At 48.0% G+C, this 18,452-nt stretch overlaps 1 protein-coding gene across 1 annotated transcript in view; it reads right to left on the bottom strand.

The window, feature by feature from the left end:
• parp8 (poly (ADP-ribose) polymerase family, member 8) overlaps positions 1–18,452 on the bottom strand; it is a 531,112-nt gene that overhangs the window by 189,054 nt on the left and 323,606 nt on the right. The window contains 1 exon segment of the mRNA XM_038790867.1: positions 2,655–2,715. Within this exon segment, the coding sequence (XP_038646795.1) occupies positions 2,655–2,715 (61 nt within the window).

Genomic DNA, 18,452 nt, shown 5'->3' with positions numbered 1-18,452 from the left:
CAATAATAAAACGATAACATTTTCATGCTCTACTTATTTGAGTTTGTCTATTAACATTATTTATGGGAAAACCTGGGCGGGATTCTCCCCTACCCGGCGGGGCGGGGGGTGCCGGCGTAGTGGAGTGGCGCCAACCACTCCGGCATCGGGCCTCCCCAAATGTGGGGGCCAAGCCCTCACATTGAGGGGCTAGGCCCGCGCCGGAGCGGTTGGCACCACACCGACTGGCGCCCAAACCGGCTCCAGCGGCATTTGACGCCCGCCGCCCGGGGCCGGGGCTGGCCGAAACGCCTTCGCCGGTTCGCGCATGCGCCGGTGCGTCAGCTGCTGCTGACGTCACCACCGGCCCATGTGCACTGGGGGATTCTCTTCCGCCTCCGTCATGGTGTGGTGGCGGCGGAAGAAAAAGAGTGCCCCCACAGCACTGGCCCGCCCGCCGATCGGTGGGCCCCGATCACGGGCCTGGCCACCGTGGGGGCACCCCCCGGGGTCCGATCGCCCCACGCCCCCCCCAGGACCCCGGGGGCCTGCTCGCACCGCCGATCCCGCCGCCACCAGAGGTGGTTCAAACCGCGGTGGCGGGAGAGGCCTCCCAACGGCGGGACTTCGGCCCATCGCTGGCCGGAGAATCGCCGCAGGGGGCTCGCCGATCGGCGGGTGGTGATTCCCGCCCCCGCCAATTCCCAGATATCGGAGAATTTCTGCCACGGCGGGGGCGGGATTTTTGGCGGCCCCGGGCGATTCTCTGACCCTGCGGGGGGTCGGAGAATTACGCCCCCTTTTCCTTACATTTAAGCATAGTACCTAAGTTACACACAATAGATGAAGATGCTGGATGGTATCTGTAGTTAAACCATAAATTATGTTGTAAAGAGTAGACTTCAAAGTGCAGCTGTTTGTTGATGATTGTTTGCCTGGATATGTGCGGCTCCAACAAAACTTTAGGAAAATTGACACAATTCAGGACAAAGCAGTGTGGTCGATTGGCACCCTGTCCACCACCTGAAACATTCACTCCCTCCACCACCCACACCCAGCGGCAGCATTGTATACTATATACCACAATGCACTGCAGCAACTCACCAAGCCTCTTTCGACAGCCCTATTCAACACGTGACCGAGAGCATCTAGACTAACAAGAGCAACAGGTGCATGGGAATACCACTACCTGCAAATTCCCCTCCAAGCCAGACATCATCCTGACTCGGAGCTACATCGGTGTTCCTTCACTGTCGCTGGGTCAAAAATCTGGAACTTCCTCCGTAACAGCACTGGGGTGCATCTGCACCACATGGATGGCAGCAGTTCAAAAATGTGACTCACCCACCATATTCTCAAGGGCAATACATGCAGGCCTAGCCAGTAACATTCACATCCCATGAAAACATGGTTTCACACTTCGGCCTGGGAGTGAATCTTTCCCAGTACAGTAATTGATTATCTTCCGGCCTTTGAGTCCATTGGTCCATGTTTCAATTCTGGGGGAAATGCTTCGCTTCAATCTCCGACAATTTATTCTTATAACCCTTTGAATGTTATTCCTGGGACTGGATTCAGTGCTTGGACTAACTGTTATGAAGTAGTGCATGCTCTTGAGCTACGGAAGAGCTACAGTGCCCAAGTTGTTCAGTGACTTCCTTGAGGAACTTTACACTTGTGGAATTCTGGCAATAGCAGGGAAGGGCTCACACATTACTGACCCTCACTATCGAGACTCAGGCCTGAAGAAAGAATAATCAGGTGATTTCCTGAAAGGCACCACCGGCAGTACTCTGTTCAAATGACCTGTTGCCAAGTCTGGGAGGTAAATCAGTGCCTTTGGTAGGTTTAAAAGTGAAATTTAAAAAAAAAGACATATCTACATTTGATGTGACATATCAATAAAGTATTTAATTTTACATAATTCATGGGAATTATCAGAATAAAAGACACATTTGCACAAGATTTCATTCTCTGAATTACTGACTGGGGGGTCCAACCAATATGGGTAGTTTTTACCTTTGGCCAGCCCCATCAATGAGGATTGGCCACACATGACTCAATTTCAAATTACCTTTCCTCCATCTCTATGAATGGTGGCACAGCTTCACCATATGATATATATCAGTTTCTTTCCCACTTTTTGGGTATTTATTTCATACTATCCTCTCATCGGCTATTTGCTATACATCATTCCCTGGTTGAGATTATAGGCTGGAAAATTATTCATACCCCTGCCTATCACACTTGGTACAACATCACAGCCTGGAATGGATTTCCAATTTTTCTCTTTTCCTCTTCCCAAGGTGAAGAAACTGCCTCTCATCAATTCTCAGAGACGACGATTAGAAATCTGATTGTCCTTTCGGGCCCACAAGGATAAACTCGCCATTCATCCATCCATGTCACTGCTTCTCATATCAGCACTGTGCAACCCATCAATTGATGTCTAGGATGAGTTACCCATGTGCGCAATCAATGCGTAAGGCAGCTTTATTACCCTGAACATTATCACAGCACTGCAGACAATTTTAATTTCTCAACTTAAGAATAGAATTTAATGAGCCGTGAATAAAGTGCCCTTCAGTATAAATTCAGAACCGTTATTCAATTTATTTGCACGTAAATTAATGAATCATGGTGTAAAATAATGAACAGCAGGTTTGTTTACTCACATCGAGGAAGCTGACGTCAATGTGCAAGTCGATGTCCACATCATCAATTGCTCCATACTCCCTGAAAAAGAATGGCTTAAATGAATGTCTCCAGAAATTAATTGTAGCTCAGAAATTAACCTCTTAAAGATGCCAGTAAATGCAGCGTACCAGTAGTCAGGAAAATGACTTGGCTGGTAACACTCGTATCAAAAAGCTGTGAATCTCCACTTTGTGACTTGACAATGTAATCTAGGCTGGCAATCCAGTGTTGCACCTTCCTTTGAATGAGATGAAAAAGCAAACCCCCTAGCTGTTTAGTTGAGTTAGTAAACGATCGAACTTGAAGAAAGAAACATAGAAACTTAGAAGTTAGGAGGAGGCCATTTCGCCCTTCGAGGCTGCATTTGTCACAATGGCTGATCGTCCAACTCAATCGCCTAATCCTGCTTTCTCCTCATAACCCTTGATCCTATTTGCCTCAAATGCCATATCTAGTCGCCTCTTGAATCTATTCAATGTCTTAGCCTCAACTAAGAGCAAGAACATCCTTCCTCAGAAAGGACATCGAAACTGCACATAATGTTCTAGGTGTAGCCTCAACTAGGCCCTGTATAATTGCAACAACACATCTCTGCTCCTGTATTCAAAACCTCTCGCAGCAAAAGCCAACATACCATTTGCCTTCTTTCCCGCTTGCTGCATCTGCATGCTTACCTTCTGCGACTGGTGCACGAGGACCCCCAGGTCCCACTGCACACTTCCCTCTCCCAATTTACAGCCATTCAGGTAGCAATCTGCCTTCTTTATTTTGCTTCCAAAGTGAATAACCTCACATTTATCCAAATTATACTGCATCTGGCATTGATTTGCCCACTCACCCAACCTGTCCAGATCATGCTGAAGGATCCCTGCATCCTCGTCACAATTCACCCTCCCACCCAACTTGGTATCAGCTGCAAACTTTGAAATGTTACATTTTGTTCCCTCGTCCAAATCAATAATATATATTGTGAGTAGCTGAGGTCTCAGCACCCATTTGTGTCCTCTTTTGTGAAGACAGAACCAAAGGATGTGGCACAGCCAGTCAAGGTGCCAGGTTGGTCCTGAAATGGGTAAGGTGGATCCGAGGACCTCTAACAGGTAAGTTGGGGCATTGGGGATTGTCCGGATGCTGCGGTGGCGGGAGGGGGCTGGTGTCCAGAGATCATGGCGATTGGGCGACATTTAAAAATGACAATCTGAGCTTGTCTGTTCAGGAAATGAAGCTAAGTGCAGCCTCGGTGGGGTGTTCCATACCGAGGCCAAAAAAACTCAGAGTTCCATTTGATGGCGGCACCATCCTCGGTGCTGCAAGTGTCCTAGACGGGACTCTGATTTTTTCTGCTAAACCGCGCCCTTGGTTTCTGAGAGATAAAAGAAGGTACTACACAAGAAGAATTTGAACTAGGTTGGCTTTATATGGAATCTTAGAGGTTTATTGTGGAATAGGAGTGTAAGAGTGCAATTGTTCAGGGTCTTCGCGAGACTAAACCTGTGTAGAGTTTTTCGGTCTCCTTATCACATCTGCCTTACAGAAAGTTCAACAAAGTTTCACTCGACTGATCCCGGAGGTGAGAGGATTGTCCATTGAGTAGGCAGCCTATATTCTTTAGAGAATTTAGAAAAATGAGATGTGATCTCATTAAAACATGTGCCGATTTTAAGGAGTCTGGCAGAGTAAATGTTGGGAGGTTGATTCTCCTGGCCGGGGAGTCTAGAATGTAAAATCCCCATAAAGTCCTGGCAATAGAATTTCCAAACATGGGGGTTATTCATTCTGTCATGTCTCTTTCAGCTCTTTGAAAACACTGTCTAGTTTAGTCCCACACGCAAGCTTTTCCCCATTATCCAACAACTCAGTTCCCATTAAATACATGTCAAATTGGTTTTGGAAAGTTTCAATGGAACATGTCAAATTGGTTTTGGAAAGTTTCAATGGAATCTGATCATACCAAACCTCTGTGAAAAAGTGTGCTAATTTCCCTGTAGTTCGTTTGCCAATTATTTTAAACTTCAGACCTCTGGTTACTGTTCCACTTTCAGAGGAAAGCGTATCCTCCTTCCTTGCTCCATCAGAAACCCTCATAATTTTGAATATCTATATTAGCTTTCCCTCTCTGTTCTCAGGAGACCAATCCCAGCTTCTCCAATCTTTCCATGTAAGCAATGACCCTCATCCTTGGTTTCTTCCTGGTAAACCTCCTCTTTGCACTGTCCCAAAACCTTGACATCCATTCTGAAGTATGGTGCCTAGAATTGCACACATTAATCCATGTGAGGCCTAATCAGTGTTTGTAAAGATTTTGTATCAATTTCTTGTACTTGTCTTCTATGTCACTATTTACAAGGCAAAAATCCCATATGCTTTCATAGTGACCTTTCAACTTGCTTTTCCACCTTCAAGGATTTGTGAACATGGAACCTCAGCCTTGTAGATGGTGGACAGGCTTTTGGGGGGTCAGGAGGTGAGTTACTTGGGGGATTCTGTGATGGTGATCCATTGAATGTCAAGATGCGATTGTTAGATCCTCTCTTGTAGGAGATGCTCATTTCCTGTCACTATTGTGGCAAAACACAATGGTACTAACACTCATCTCTGGGGCAATCTACTGCAATATATCTCTCCAGTCAGAAAAATATCTATTCACTTTGTCTCTTATTTCTCAACCAATTACTCACCCAAGTTATCATCATCACTTTAATGTTTCTATTTTCTGTATAAGCCTGTTATGTGGTATTTTATCAAATCCATCTATTACACTTTGATAAAGAGTCATCCAGACTCGAAACATTAGCTCCATTCTCTCTCCACAGATGCCGTCAGACTTGCTGAGATTGTCCAGCATTTTCTACTTTTGTTTCAGATTCCACTATCCATACCAGCCTCCCCGGACAGGCGCCGGAATGTGGCGACTAGGGGCTTTTCACAGTAACTTCATTGAAGCGTACTCGTGACAATAAGAGATTTTCATTTCATTTCATCTGCAGTAATTTGTTTTTATCTACTAGACTATCTGTATCAACCCTCTTTGTTACTTCAGCAAAGAGCTCAATCAAGTTCACTATCCTTAATAACCCATGTTTCTCCAAGGGAGAACTAATTTTGTCTTTGGTAGGAATCTCTAGTAGAATCTCGAACACTGATGTTAGGCTGATTGTCCTGTAGTGAACAAGTTTATGCCTCTCTCTATTTTAGCATTTGCAATGCTATAGTCCTCTGGGGCCACCCCATATCCAAGGAGGATTGAATGATTGTTGTCAGAGATTCTGTATCTCCACTCTAATTTCCCTCAGCAATGTTGCTTGCATCCCATCTGTACCAGCTGACTTGCTAACTTTGAGTGATGCAAACTTATTCAGCACCTCCATTTTATCTATTTTTAATCTATTCATTATCTTTGCCTCCCCAGCAGTGCTTAACCCAAGGAATATCACACACCTTCAGCAGGTTATTCAACTGGGGCTGTTGCATAGTTCAGCTAAACCTGTTCTAATCTACTGTGCAGCATCAACCACAACTGAAAAATTATATTTCACAATTTCTTTTTGCTTCTGCACTAAATCACAAATTCTAATCCTCGCCTCCTTCTTTGATTCACTGCTGCTATTTGCTGCCAAGACTATTCCACAAATACATTTTTCAAGATGATGGTGACTCATGTCTGGAAAAAGATGTCTTATTTCAGATTATTAAAGTTCACTCTAAACTTGTAATAGCCTGCATTCTAGGTAGATAATTTCATTTTGTTAATTAAGTTATTTAAAAATGATACACATGTGGTATGACAATATCACTCAGCAGTGCCCTGTAAAACGGCAGAACTATTAAGGCAGGCTAACTTCATCCTTCAGCAGTCATTAATTCTCCCTGACTTGCAGAATCATAGAAATCATAGTGCAGAAGAGAGACCATTTAATCTATCACCTCTGTGCTAGCTCTTTAGCCGGCACTTCAATTCTTCACTGAATGATCTCTATACAGTTAACTCATCCTAAAATGCAATTTTTTTGTTGTCCAGGCAAATTATTTCAATAGATACCTGTGAATATATTTTGCACCCTGGGCATTTTTCTTCTATTCCAATGAACTTGTAATAGTCCTCTTTCTATTACCTGCCTCCAAACCCAATGCTTGATATGGCAGCAAAGGATCTGTGAATGTCTTTAATGGTTGTAGACTGACACCACTAACCTCATTGAGGGTGGAAGCTAATTAAGCATGGAGATTTGCTGTCATTTAATTGTTGTCAAGGATCATATAACCATAGAATTCTTCACGACAATTATAGACAGAATTACGATGGTAATAAGGGCTGGGTCACTTGAATAAAGTCACATCATGGCCACTTTTTGTATGGACTAGTAGTTTTCGCAGGGCATCGTTCACAACGATTTGACAGTTTTATAAGCAAAGGAATGTTATGCAAAATAGAAACACCAGGGACCTAGATACACAGAAAGTAGAAGGAGGAGGAGGCCAATAAGCCTTTCGAGCCTGCTTCACTATTCATTATGATCATGGTTGATCATCAAACTCAATATTCTAATACCACCTTCCCTCCATATCCCTTGATCCCTTTAGGCCCAAGAGCTATGTCTAATTCTTTCCTGAAATCACACAATGTTTTGGCCTCAACTACTTCCTGTAGTGAATTCCATAGACTCACAACTCTCTGGGTGACTAGATTTTTCCTCAACTGTGTCCTAAAAGGTTTACCCCCTTATCTTCAAACTACGACCCTCAGTTTCGGACTCCCCCACCATTGGGACATTGTTTCTGAATCTACCCTGTCTAATCCTGTTCGAATTTTGTAAGCTTCTATGGGATCCCCTCTCACTCTTCTAAACTCTGATGAATATAATCCTAACCTACTTAGTCTCTCCTCATATGATAGTCCTGCGATCCCAGGAATCAGTCTGGTAAACCTTCACTGCTCTTAGCAAGAACATCCTTCCTCAGATAAGGACCATGGGCGGTATTCTCCCCAACCCGGCGGGGCGGGGGGTCCTGCCGTAGCGGAGTGGCAACAACCAGTCCGGCGTCGGGCCTCCCCAAAGGTGCGGAGAATTCCGCACCTTTAGGGGCTAGGCCCGCGCCGGAGTGGCTCCCGCTCCGCCAACTGGCGCCAACGGCCTTTGGCACCACGCCGGCTGGCGTCCGGGCTGGCCGAAAGGCCTTTGCCGGTCAGCGTGAGTCCGCGCATGCGCCAGAGCGTCAGCGGCCGCTGACGTCACCACCGGCGCCTGCGCGGTGGAGGGGGTCTCTTCTGCCTCCGCCATGGTGGAGGCCGTGGCGGCGGAAGAATAAGAGTGCCCCCACGGCACAGGCCCGCCCACCGATTGGTGGGCCCCGATCGCGGGCCAGGACCCCCCGGGGTCCGGTCGCCTCGCCTCGCCACCCCCCCCCCCCCCCCAGGACCCCTGGGGCCGGCACAGAGGTGGTGTAAACCACGTCGGTGGGAGATGCCTGACAGCGGCGGGACGTCGGCCCATCGCAGGCCAGAGAATCGCCGCGGGGGGGCCTGCCGACCGACGGGGCGCGATTCCCGCCCCCGCCGAGTCCCAGGTGGCAGAGAATTCCGGCCACGGCAGGGGCGGGATTTACGAAGGCCCTGGGCGATTCCCCGACCCAGCGGGGGGGTGGGGGGGGGGGGTCGGAGAATTCCGCCCCATAAGACCAGAAGAGTAGAATTAGGCCACTTGGCCCATTGAGTCTGTTCCGCCATTCAATCATAGCTGATATTTTTCTCATTACCATTCTCCTGCCTCCTCCCAATAACCCCTGATCCCTTTATTAATCAAGAACCTATCTATCTCTGTCTTAAAGACACTCAGTGATTTGGCCTCCACAGCCTTCTGTGGCAAAGAGATCCACAGATTCACCAACATCTGGCTGAACAAATTCCTCCGCATCTCTGTTTTAAAGAATCGTCGCTTTAGTCTGAGATTGTGTCCTCTGCTTCTAGTTTTTCCTACTAGTGGAAACAACCTTTCCATGTCCACTCTATCCAGGCATCACAGTATCCTGCAAGTTTCAATAAGATCCTCCCTCATCCTTCTAAAATCCAACGAGTACAGACCCAGAATCCTCATATGACAAGTCTTCATTCCAGGGGTCATTCTTGTTAACCTCCTCTGGACCCTTTCAAAGGCCAGCACATCCTTCCTTAGATACGGGACCCAATACTCCAAATGGGGTCTGACCAGAGCCTTATGCAGCTTCAGAAGTATATCCGTGCTCTTGTATTCGAGCCTTTTCGATATGAATGCTAACATTGCATTTGCCTTCCTAACTGCTGTCTGAACCTGCACGTTAACCTTAAGAGAATGGTGAACAAGGACTCCCAAGTCCCTTTGTGCGTCTGATTTCCAATGCATTTCCCCATTTAGAAAATAGTCTATGTCTCTATTCCTCCTTACAATGTGCATAACCTCACACTTTTCCACATCATATTGCATCATCGTATTGCATCTGCCACTTCATTGCCCACTCGCCCAGCCTGTCCCAATCCTTCCGCAGCCCCCTGATTCCTCAACACTACCTGTCCCTCTGCAGATCTTTGTATCATCTGTAAACTTCGCAACAGTGCCTTCAGTTCCTTCTTCCAGACCATTGTGAAAAGTTGTGGTCCCAGCACAGACCCCTGAGGCACACCACTAGTCACCGGCTGCCATCCTGAAAAAGATGCTTTTATCCCCACTCGTTGCCTTCTGTCAGTCAGCCAATCTCTATCCATGCCAGGATCTTACCCTTAACACCATGGGCTCCATGGGCACCAAAACTGCACACAATACTCCAGGTGTGGCCTCACCAATGCCGTATACAATTGCAGTAAAACATCCCTATTCATTCACCTAATAGTCCTAGTTCCTTAAGAAGACGGTGGTGAGCCACTTTCTGAATCCACACTGTACTCGGGCCTCCAACAGCAGGTATCGATGGTGTGGGAGAGCAGTCAGCAGGGTAACTGGGCTGTGAGCCCCTCCTCACAGGGAGCAGTGTTTTTAGCAAGCTGAGGCGTGGTACCAGATGCCATGAGGCAAGGGGGCAAACAGCAAGGCAAGAGCCAAGGCCATGAGCAGTTTGTAGCCTCTGGTGGTGTCGAAGAACCATGGAGGGAAATTGGAGAGCTAGTCAGACTGACCGGCAGCAGAAAACTATCGGAGAGAAAGAGCAATGCAGCAGCCAGGAGTGGAGTAATAGTTCAGGATTGGTGAGCCACTGCATTGAGGAGCTGAGGCCATGGATGTGGCAGAGGTCAGGAGCATTCACTGTGAACATTCCCTGTAAATAGTTTGTTTCTTTTTTTTGAAAATCTTTTTATTGGCTTGTGGTGGTATGAATGTGAGCACTGCCATTGGTGCAGAGCATGGGTTTCCCATTGGCTCTGGCTGGTCATGTGCCTCTCGTCTGATTGGCTGGGACTAGTTATGTGACTGCTCACCAATTTGTCGAGAGGCAAGTAGACCCCGCCTCCGAGGTGGGGTATAAGTACCCAGAGTTCCCGGCGGTCGGCCTTACTCTGTAGTCGACCACCGGGCTAACAACTAGCTGATTAAAGCCACAGTTCGAATCCTAATCGTGTCTTTAATCCAATTGATGGTACATCATGGCTTTTCTCATATTTATAAACAGTTACTGTGTATTATTAATTACATTTTTCTTGCCCGCGTTAATTTGCTTTATGTTACAGGGAGGTTTGTTTTGTCTTTCATTTAACTAACTCTATGTACATTTTGTTGCCCTCTGGATCGGTCTATGATGCCCCCCACCTTCCTCCCACCCCCTCCCGCCCCCCATTGGCTTCAGCACCCTTCCTCTTCTTTTATGGTTTCCCCACATTCCTTCCGCACCGCCTCTGGGTTGCGCAGTCCTTTGGTTCCTCATTTTTTTTTTCCTTAACTTACTCCTCGTTGCTGGCCTCAAACAGGTTTTGGAACAGGCCGATGAACTGCCCCCAAATATCCAGGAAGCCTTCCTCTGACCCTCGGATGGCATACTTGATCTTCTCCAGGTGGAGAAATTCCGAGAGATCAGCGAGCCAGTCTGCTGCTTTGGGTGGTGCTGCCGATCACCAGCCAACCAGGATTCTCCGGCGGCGATTAGGAAAGCAAAAGCAAGGGTGTTGGCCCCCTTCCCCATGTGTAACTCTGGCTGCTCCGATACCCCGAAGATTGCCACTATTGGGCATAGCTTCACCCACAACCTTGGACATTTCCTCGGAGAAGGCTGTCCAGAACCCAGCAAGCTTGGAGAAAGCCCAATCCACGTGGGTGTAGTTGGCAGGGCCCCTCTGGCACTGCTCACCTTTATCCTCCACCTCCGGGAAGAACCTGCTCATTCAGGTTCTGGTCAGGTGCGCTCTGTGCACAACTTTGAGCTGCATTAGGCTTAGCCTTGTGCAGGAGGAGGTGGTGCTCACCCTGCTCAGTGCTTTGCTCCAGAGACCCCATTCTACTTCTGTCCCCAGTTCGTCCTCCCATTTTTGTTGGTCTCATCCAGTGGTGTTCGATCTCTGTCCAGTAGCTGTCTGTATATTTTCTCACATAGCCCCCCCCCCCTTCTCGCTGCTTGTGCCTATCGGTCCTCTAGAAGTGTGTTTTCTGGGGCCCGGGGTACCATACTGTCTCTTTGTGGAGGAAGTGTTTTATTTGGAGGTGTCTCAATTCCTGTCCTTTTGCTAGTTTCCACTTCCTCGTCAGTTCGTCCAGTGTCGCCAGTCTGTGCCCTACGTAGAAGTCCCCGACCGTCAGTGTGCCCCTGTCCCACCTCCATCTTTTGAAGGTGGTGTGGTGATATGCATCACTGTAAATACACAAGGAGTTAATTTAAATACACTACGAATAAGTAAACGCTAGAGGGAGCACCAGAGACGTCATGACATGCCGACGTACAGCTAATGAACACATAGAATAGGACACGACCAATGGGCAGTCAAGACACCCAGAGGTGACACTACCACAAGGGGGCATTACACAACCCATATATAAGGACAGGGCACACATGCTCTGTTTCTTTCCACAGGCAACACTTGGGGCAGATCATAAGCATCACACACACCATGTGGCTGAGAGCAGACTAGTTAGTTAGACTGAGTTACTATAGCAAGATTAGCAAGAGAGATGAACTCATAGAGAACTGTGCTAATGGTTCAATAAATCACATTGAACTTACTTCAAAGTCTGGAGTATCATTTGGTCAAAGCTGCATCGAGTTGCAGCCTGTGTTATACCAGAGTACATAACACAACTTAGTACCAGTAGTGCCTGTTGAATCTATATAGTTCAACTCAGCAAGATCCGTGACTACCAGCAACAGCACCCAGGGAAGATGATCAAGATTCCGATTCCTCAGCAGCTCAGGTACCACGGCAATCTCAGTGCCAACTGGCGTGCATTGAAGCAGAAATATGAGATTTACATGGTAGCATCCGACCTAGATGGCGTGGCCGATCCTGAGAAGATAGATCTTCTCACTATTGCGGGTGAAAGTGCAACAGAAATCTTCAACTCCTTCAAGTACTCCAAAGGTCAGGACAAGAGAGACTTCCAGACAGTCCTGGACAAATTTGAAACTACTGCGAGGTGAACACAACAGAAATCGGTAAAACTGGCACCTATACTCACCACGAGGCAAAGGTAGGCTTGCAACAGAAGCAAATGGCAATTTTGATTGGCAGCCATCTTGCGCGAGAAGCTGCGCATGCGCAGTGCTGAAAAACGTGCATGGTAAAGGAAAGTCCTTTGCGCATGCGCAGTTGCGCAAAGAGCGCACAGTAAAGGAAAAGCGATCTGCGCATGCGCAATCCATTCCTACATTCTATGTCGCAAGCATCATGACATCAGAGGCCCCGGACCAAGCCCACTTAAAGAGGAAATGTCCAAAAATAGTGAACAAAAATTTTCAAACCAGGAAGCACAATTCTTTCACTTGGAACGACAGCACAATGCCTGAACTTCGACCAGTAGCTGAAAGTAACCTCCACAGAACCCTGCAACAAGCAGTTAGCACCGCCCTAAGAGGTGAGTTAGTCCTTGAAGACTATGACTCAGACGATGATGTCATCATTGGACGTGGCGACCTCAGTACCAGCTCCGACATATAATGGACGAGTTCTTCGGATTTAAGGATCCTCAACCCAGCATAGACTACGTCCCGACCCATGAGTACAGGATTCTGCTACGGCAATGACGCCAAGAGACAGAGAGTGGTACAAACCCACAGAGAGTGGCCTGACGCTAAAAGAGTGGTCCACGCACCACGAAGAGTCGCGACTCCACACAGAAAGTGATGACAGACTCCACAGCGAGACCTCTGCACGTCTCCACACAGAGAACACAGACACCACAGCAAGACCACTGCACGACTCCGTTGAGAGCGCAAAGATCGACTCCACAGCAAGACCACTGCATGCCTACACACAGGGAACGATGCCAGACTCCACAGAGAGAGCGATACAAGCCTCCACAGCGAGCTCGTTGACAGACTCCACAATGGAAGCAACGCAAGACTCCAGAGCGCAGTCCTTGCATGAACAAGACCATGAAGGTCTAGCAACCTTATCTGAGCAACCAGCAGCAGACGATGCAAGTCTGCCACGCTCAAGTGCACAGCAAGACGACGATGACATTCTACCACGCTCCCGTGAACAGCAAAAAGACTATGACAGTCTACCCAGATTATTTGAGCCACCAGAAGAAGAGTCTACCCAGCTCATCTAACCGACAAGAAGACACTGACGGTCTACCCACTGTATGTGCAACAAGTGACAAAGGCTTCACAATTCCCAGACAAGATGCGCGACATCTCAGCGAGACTGACAGATCTCAGCTAGTATGTACAGAGGCACTCGACAATCAAAGTGAGGCTGCTAGTGACTCCAGTGACACCACATTAATTCAAACCTCATCCACTCGAGCCTCTCCACAAGAACCTGAAATGACTCCAGACGAGGAGCATCAAGAAACCAAAGGTGATTTAGGTGAACCAGAAAGGGCTCCAGATGGGGAGCATCGACAAGCCAAAGATGATTCAAGTGCAACAGACATGACTCCAGACGGGGAGCGCTGGGGAATCAGAGATGGCATCTCAATGAAACAGCAGATGCCACAAAGGACACTGACACAAGTAACTTTGTGAAGGACTCAAATTCTCCACTCGGTGTGGTCATTGAGCGCAACAAACACGACAACAACATCTATAAAAACAACAAAGACAACAACCAGAAGCGTACCAGAAGCAACAAACACAACAAGCACGTCAATAACAACAATGACAACAACAATAGAACAACAACTGGTACAACATGGAACAACTCTGTCCATGAAGGACAATGTTACTGCTCAGCTCAGAACAATGGCGAGAGTGCAAAAATACCATGGCATGTCAACGCATCTTACCAATTCACGTTTGCTACACTACGGACAACCAAACCAGCTTTCAGGAAAGGTGTCATCAAGAATTGCTACCACAAGAATAAAAAGAGTCCACCTCAGACAATGAAGTGATTTGACCATTTGAACACTTCCTGATGACTTCTTGGTTGCATAAACACCAGGACACTGACGGCGTTCACAAGGGAATGACAACATCAACATCAACACTTCCATAACAGCACAAGAAAGCCACTCGATCGTGTAAATTCATGAACTCTGGACACATAACTATTATTTGGTATTGTATAATCCTCAATGTCATCACAGTCATCATAACTTGTACATGTCATCACCTATTTACCTGTTTTTGTTCAATTTTTCTTCAACACTGTGCAGAAAATATGTAACACGATAAAGGAGGGGATGTGGTGATATGCATTATTGTAAATATAAATGGGGTTAATGTAAATACACTATGACTAAGTAAACACTAGAGGGAGCATCAGCGACGTCATGACATGCAGACATACAGCTACTGAACATATAGAATAGGACACGACCAATGGGCAGTCAAGACACCCAGAGGTGACTACCACAAGGGGGCATTACACAACCCATATATAAGGACAGGGCACACATGATCTGTCTCTTTCCACAGGTGACACTTAGAGAGTAGGACAGGGGCGGATCAGAAGCATCACACCTACCATGTGGCTGAGAGCAGACTGGTTAGTTAGACTGAGTTACTATAGCAAGATTAGCAGGAGAGTCGAACTCATAGAGAACTGTGTTAATGGTTCAATAAATCACATTGAACTTACTGAAAAGTCTGGAGTATCTTTTGGTCAAAGCTGCATCGAGTTGCAGCCTGTGTTGTCATAATATACACCAGTATATCATGGTGCAGACACATACTGATGGACATACACATGCACAAACACTGCAGCCGATCACGAGTTAGAATACACACATTTTAAAGGCAGAGGGCACCACGGATCCCACTCATTCTGGGTGCTGTGTCTCAGTGGAACAAGAACTCATCAAGTCTAGCACAGACTCACACCACATGCTGAGAGAGTCAACTGGTTCGGACAGGTTTAGGTCTCTAGTTTAAACTAGCATTATTTAAACCCGCAGTTCTCGTCTGTCAATTAGTTAATAGTTAGTTAATAAAATAGAGTTGAACATTCCTCAGTGTTGGTGGTATATGTTCATCTCTCAAGTATACACCAGCCAATACTTCATGTGTTATCCCAGAGTACATACCACAACAGGTGGTATCTAGCATGGCTGGGGGGAATCTGTGATGGCTACAGATGGGGCTCATGGGGGACATTTTGGTTATCTCGAAGTGCTGTCTCAACTGGGTCCATGTTCTCAGGATGGTCGCTACCACTGGGCTCGTTGTGTATCTTGCTGAGGAGGATGGGAGTGCTGCTATAGCCAGGGCCCAGAGGGTCTTTTCTTTACAGGATGCCTCCTCCATTTGTACCCAATCTGTGTTGGTTTCTTGTAGCCATCCCCTCACTTTTACTGCTGTTGCTGCCTAGTGGTAGTATTGTAGGTTCGGTAAAGCCAGGCCCCCTTTGACTTTTCCTCTTTGCCGTGTTGGTTTGGGAATTCTCGTGTTCTTACCCCCCACACTAACGCCATGATTAGACTGTCTACGTTTTGGAAAAAGGCCTTGGGGATGAAGATTGGGGTGGATGTAAACAGGAAGAGGAACCTTGGCAGTACGTTCATCTTGATCGTCTGCACTCTTCCCGCCAGGGAGGGTGGGAGTGAGCCCCACCGTAAGGTCTTTTCTTACTTCCTCCACCAGGCTGATCAGGTTCCACTTGTGGATCTGTGTCCAGTCTCTGGCTATTAGGATCCCCAGGTACCGGAATCTGTTCTGGGCCATTTTTAACGGGAGCCCCTTCAGCTCTGTCCCTCCCCCTTTTGGGTTCACTGGGAATGACTAGCTTTTGCCCAGTTTAAGTTTGTAGCCTGAAAAGGTTCCAAACTCTTTCAATATTTGCAGCATTGCCTTCAATCCCTCCTGTGGCTTTGAGACATCGAGGAGCAGGTCATCTGCATAGAGTGAGACTCTGTGCTCTCAGTCTCCTCTCCAGATTCCCTTCCAGCTTTTTGCGTCCCGCAGGGCTATCGTCAGGGGGTTGGCCGCTAGCGCATTCAAGAGTGGGGACAAGGGGCAGCCCTGTCTTGTTCCTCTCTGTAGCTGGAAATATTCAGAGCTGGTGGTGTTAGTTCAGACACTCGCTTTGGGAGCATTGTACAGGAGCCTCACCCAGACGGTGAATCTTGCTCCTAGCCCAAACCATTCCATATACCTCGAGGAGGGGGGGGGGGAAGAGAGAGAGAGCAGCTGTGGTTCCAGTGGAATAAGCAAACCTTGTTTTATAAACTTCGTGCAGTCTGTGGACTTAAATCTCACATGACAACTATATTATTTTGTTCTGAAAATAAATCTTATTCTTAAAATTAGTAAAACAACTTTCCATAACGGTTCAAATTTGACAATGCACAAAGTGCAATGCAGTTCCACTTTTTTCAACACATTATGAGGTGTTTCACTCTTGCCATTGCAAGTTATGTAATGCAGAAGTTACTTTTTCTTCATAGTGCATATACACATACTCAAATAGGAATTAGGAGCAGGAGTAGGCCATTCGTCCCCTCAAGCCAGCTCTGCTGTTCAATAAGATCATGGCTGATTTGATCGTGGCCTCAACACCACATTCTGCCTACCCTGATAACCTTCGACTCCCTTGTTAGTCAAGAATCTACCTACCTCTGCTTTAAAGATATTCAAAGACCCTGCCTTCATCGCTCTCTGGAGAAGAGAAGTCAGAAGATTCACAACCCTCTAAGAGAAAAACATTCTTATCGTTTCCATCTAGGGAGACCCTTTATTTTAAAACCATGTCCCTCTCGTTCTAGTATCTTCGACAAGGGGAAACATCCTTTCAGCATTTACCCAGCCAATTCCTCACAAAACCGTCTGTTTCAATAAGATCACTTCTCAACTTCTAAACTCTAATGGATACAAGCCCAGCCTGTCCAACCTTTCCTCGTAAGATTATCTCCCATCCCAGGTATCGGTCGAGTGAACCTTCTGTGCAGGGCCGGCCCAAGGTACCGGCAACTCGGGCAGTCGCCCGGGGCGCCATGTGTTAGGGGGCGCCAGAGACTCGGGTCCCGCGCATGTGCAGTTGGGCCGGTGCCAACCAGCGCATGCGCGGTGGCTGCCCTCCCCAGGGTGGCCCCCTCCGCCCACCCCCTCCGTCCGCCCCCCCCCCCCTCCGTCCGCCCCCCCCCCCCCCGGCCGCCCCCCCCCCTCCGGCTCCGCCCCCTCCCCCCTCCGGCTCCGCCCCCTCCCCTCCTCCGGCTCCGCCCCCCCTCGGCCCCCCCCCGGCCCGCCCTCAGCCCCCCCCCCCTCGGCCCCACCCCCCCCTCGCCCCACCCCCCCTCGCCCCCCCCTTCGCCCCGCCCCCCCCCTCGGCCCCGCCCCCCCCGGCCCCCGAAGGGCGCTGAAGTTCAGCTTGCCCGGGGCGCCAACAACCCTAGGGCCGGCGCTGCTTCTGTGAACTGCTTCTAATGCAATTATGTATTTTGTTAAGTAAGGAGACCGTGGGGCAACACGGTAGCATGGTGGTTAGCATAAATGCTTCACAGCTCCAGGGTCCCAGGTTCGATTCCCGGCTGGGTCACTGTCTGTGCGGAGTCTGCACGTCCTCCCCGTGTGTGCGTGGGTTTCCTCCGGGTGCTCCGGTTTCCTCCCACAGTCCAAAGATGTGCGGGTTAGGTGGATTGGCCATGCTAAATTGCCCGTAGTGTCCTTAAAAGTAAGGGGGGGGGGGGGTTGGGTTACGGGTATAGGGTGGATACGTGGGTTTGAGTAGGGTGATTATTGCTCGGCACAACATCAAGGGCCGAAGGGCCTGTTCTGTGCTGTACTGTTCTATGTTCTAATGGAATACTCTCCACTTCCCTGGATGAGTGCAGCTCCAACAGCAATCAAGAAACTTGATACCATCCATGCAGCCCACTTGATTGGCACCCTATCCACCAGCTTAAACATTCAGTCACTTAACCATTGATGCACAGGGACAGCAGTGTGTACCATTTACAAGATGCACTGCAGCAACTCACCAAGGATCCTTCGCTAGTACCTTCTAAACCCATAACCCTGAAGTACAAGGGCAACAGCCTCATTGGATGGTAACACCATCAACTGCAAGGTCTCCTCCCAGTCAGACAACATTCTGACTTTGGACAATATTGCCATTCCTTCACTCCCACTGAGTCAGAATCCTGGTGCTCCTTCCCGAACAACACTGGGCATTCCTACAACACATGGACTGCAGCAGTTCAAGAAGGCAGCTCACCTCCACCTTC

Source organism: Scyliorhinus canicula, chromosome 3 (genome assembly GCF_902713615.1).
Source record: "Scyliorhinus canicula chromosome 3, sScyCan1.1, whole genome shotgun sequence".
In the NCBI taxonomy this organism is placed as follows: domain Eukaryota; kingdom Metazoa; phylum Chordata; class Chondrichthyes; order Carcharhiniformes; family Scyliorhinidae; genus Scyliorhinus; species Scyliorhinus canicula.
The sequence above is the reverse complement of the archived record's forward strand: the minus strand, read 5'-3'. Positions and strand labels throughout refer to the sequence as shown.